Source organism: Penaeus chinensis, chromosome 29 (genome assembly GCF_019202785.1).
Source record: "Penaeus chinensis breed Huanghai No. 1 chromosome 29, ASM1920278v2, whole genome shotgun sequence".
Taxonomy (NCBI): domain Eukaryota; kingdom Metazoa; phylum Arthropoda; class Malacostraca; order Decapoda; family Penaeidae; genus Penaeus; species Penaeus chinensis.
The window spans coordinates 239319-241207 of record NC_061847.1 but is presented as its reverse complement, the minus strand read 5'-3'; the positions used below and the strand labels follow the sequence as shown (position 1 = coordinate 241207).

Here is a 1889-nt window from a genome sequence, read left to right as displayed (position 1 = left end):
TGTAAACATCCCTGTTGAGTAGTACTTTCCTGAGGATCCGATGGCCCCACACTGATTGGAGTGACCCTGAGGGCCACGCATGGGACTCCATTCATAATAAATATACTTTGGGCTGGAGGGTTTACCACAGCAATGGGTTTACCATCCTCTGAGGTCTTGACCAGGGTGGAGGCTTCTGTTCCACGTGCACAGTCTGATGGACTGGTCCTCCCCTCCACGTTGCTTGGAGGCCCCCTGTGATCTTTCACAGATGGAACTTCACACAGGCCTTCTGCGATTGACAAGTTCTAGATCTTGGAAGTAATATGTAGTAACAGGACCTTGTTTGAAGGCTTTCCTTCTGGACGGGAATTTGTTTCGGATAAGCACAGCAATCTGGAAAGAAAAGGGTATAGAAAATATTAGACAAAGTAGGGGAAACTTTTAATAGGTTTCTCTTCTTGCAAAGGTCAAATGTCAAATGTCAAAAGTATGATAACAGCAAGCGCCAGAGAACTGTCTACTTACGCTGGTATCAGGAAGAGGTTCATCAGGATGGTCGCGGGCGTAGGCTGCTGCCACCTCCCACGCAAAGGTCCTCGCCCCAGGCTCGTCCCTCAGCTGAGCGTCCACCCACTTGCGTCCTACTGCCATCCTGCAGCTGATCCCCTGGGCCTCCACTGGACTTTCTTGTCCACTCTCACGCTGTTCCTCGTCCCAAAGGATGGTCTCTTCAGGTGCCACTGATGCCGCTTTTGAGGCTGGCCTCAGGTTGTACTTTGGAGCCTGGCTCTGAGGAGACGATGAGCAGAGTGAATTGGAGTTGATGCTGATGATGCTGTTAACCTTTTCAATTTCAGATAAAACGTTTTCAATAGGAGTCAATGTTTTCGAGTCACTAAGGTTTTCACTGGCAATTGGAGGTATAATATTGTCTGTTTTATTGGTAGTTATTACGTTTGATTCGTTATGATTTTTGTTTCCGGTACTATCCTTTTCGAATGCTATCCGTTTCAAGCCTAATTTTTTCGAAAAATAGTCTAAAGTTAAGTCAGCGGTCCCTCCACTATCTTCAACAAGTGCTGGCGACCAGTGTTTACTTCTAGACAACTTTTCATTATTGGCATCACTTAGCAGAGGGTCATTAGAGTTGCTCACATTTGCCAGGAATTGAGGTGGCTTGCCACAGGCTGCCCTCTCGCCTGGTTCCTGCTGAGACGCCACACTTGGAGCAGCAGGAGAAGCGCTGTGCTCGCTCCTGCTGACGAAGAACTCAGCGGAAGGACTATCAGGAGGTGTGACCTGAGGAAGGCTGTTCTCGAAGATGAACTTTCGCTTTTTAGGAATGATGGAGGACTCCGGTGAAGCTTTCCTCTTGGTGGGCTGTGTTGGAGAAGGGCCTCTGACGTCAGTGGGGGTGGCACTCCGCGAGGGGGACAGAGTGGCATCAGTGAGGGTGGCGGAACATGGGAGTGGGGGAAAGGCGTCGCTGGTGGTTGCTGGGCGTGGGTGGGAGGCAGTGACATCACTGAGGGTGGCAGAACATGGGAGTGGGGGAGTGACGTCACTGCTGGGCGCTAGGCGAGGGCCGGACAGACTGACGTCACCCTTGGTTTCGTCCAGGGATTTGATGGCGACATTTTTGTAGACGTAAATCTGAGCTCCTTGACCTCCGCGTCGGCACTTCTGGTTCTTGAATCTGGACTTCAGGACCTTTCCGAACTGAAAGCAAAGTCACCAATCATATTAGTGGGATTCCAAGTTAATCAGGAATGAAATTAATTCAAAAGTTTCCAGACAAATGACCTATGCTTCAGTTCATTAAAAAGCTTATTCCTACCTGTGCTATGTCCATGTAGTGCATTGGGTTCTCGTTGAGGTAAGTGTTGTACAGGACGTGGACTGGTGTG

At 49.4% G+C, this 1889-nt stretch overlaps 1 protein-coding gene across 2 annotated transcripts in view; it reads right to left on the bottom strand.

Annotated features, from left to right (window-relative positions):
- Positions 1-235: 235 nt before the first annotated feature.
- The window catches only part of LOC125040616 (verprolin-like), a 4136-nt gene continuing 2482 nt past the window's right edge, over positions 236-1889 (bottom strand). Inside the window, exons 2-5 of one of the 2 annotated variants that reach the window (XM_047635266.1) lie at positions 1820-1889; positions 1138-1701; positions 508-771; positions 236-375 (exon numbers count right to left, since the gene is read on the bottom strand). The exon at positions 1820-1889 is cut by the window's right edge and continues 75 nt beyond it. In XM_047635266.1, the coding sequence (XP_047491222.1) occupies positions 259-375; positions 508-771; positions 1138-1701; positions 1820-1889 (1015 nt within the window). In that variant the 3' untranslated portion in view covers positions 236-258. Of the gene's footprint in view, positions 376-507; positions 1702-1819 lie in introns of both variants that reach the window. The other variant, XM_047635265.1, reaches the window with a different exon arrangement.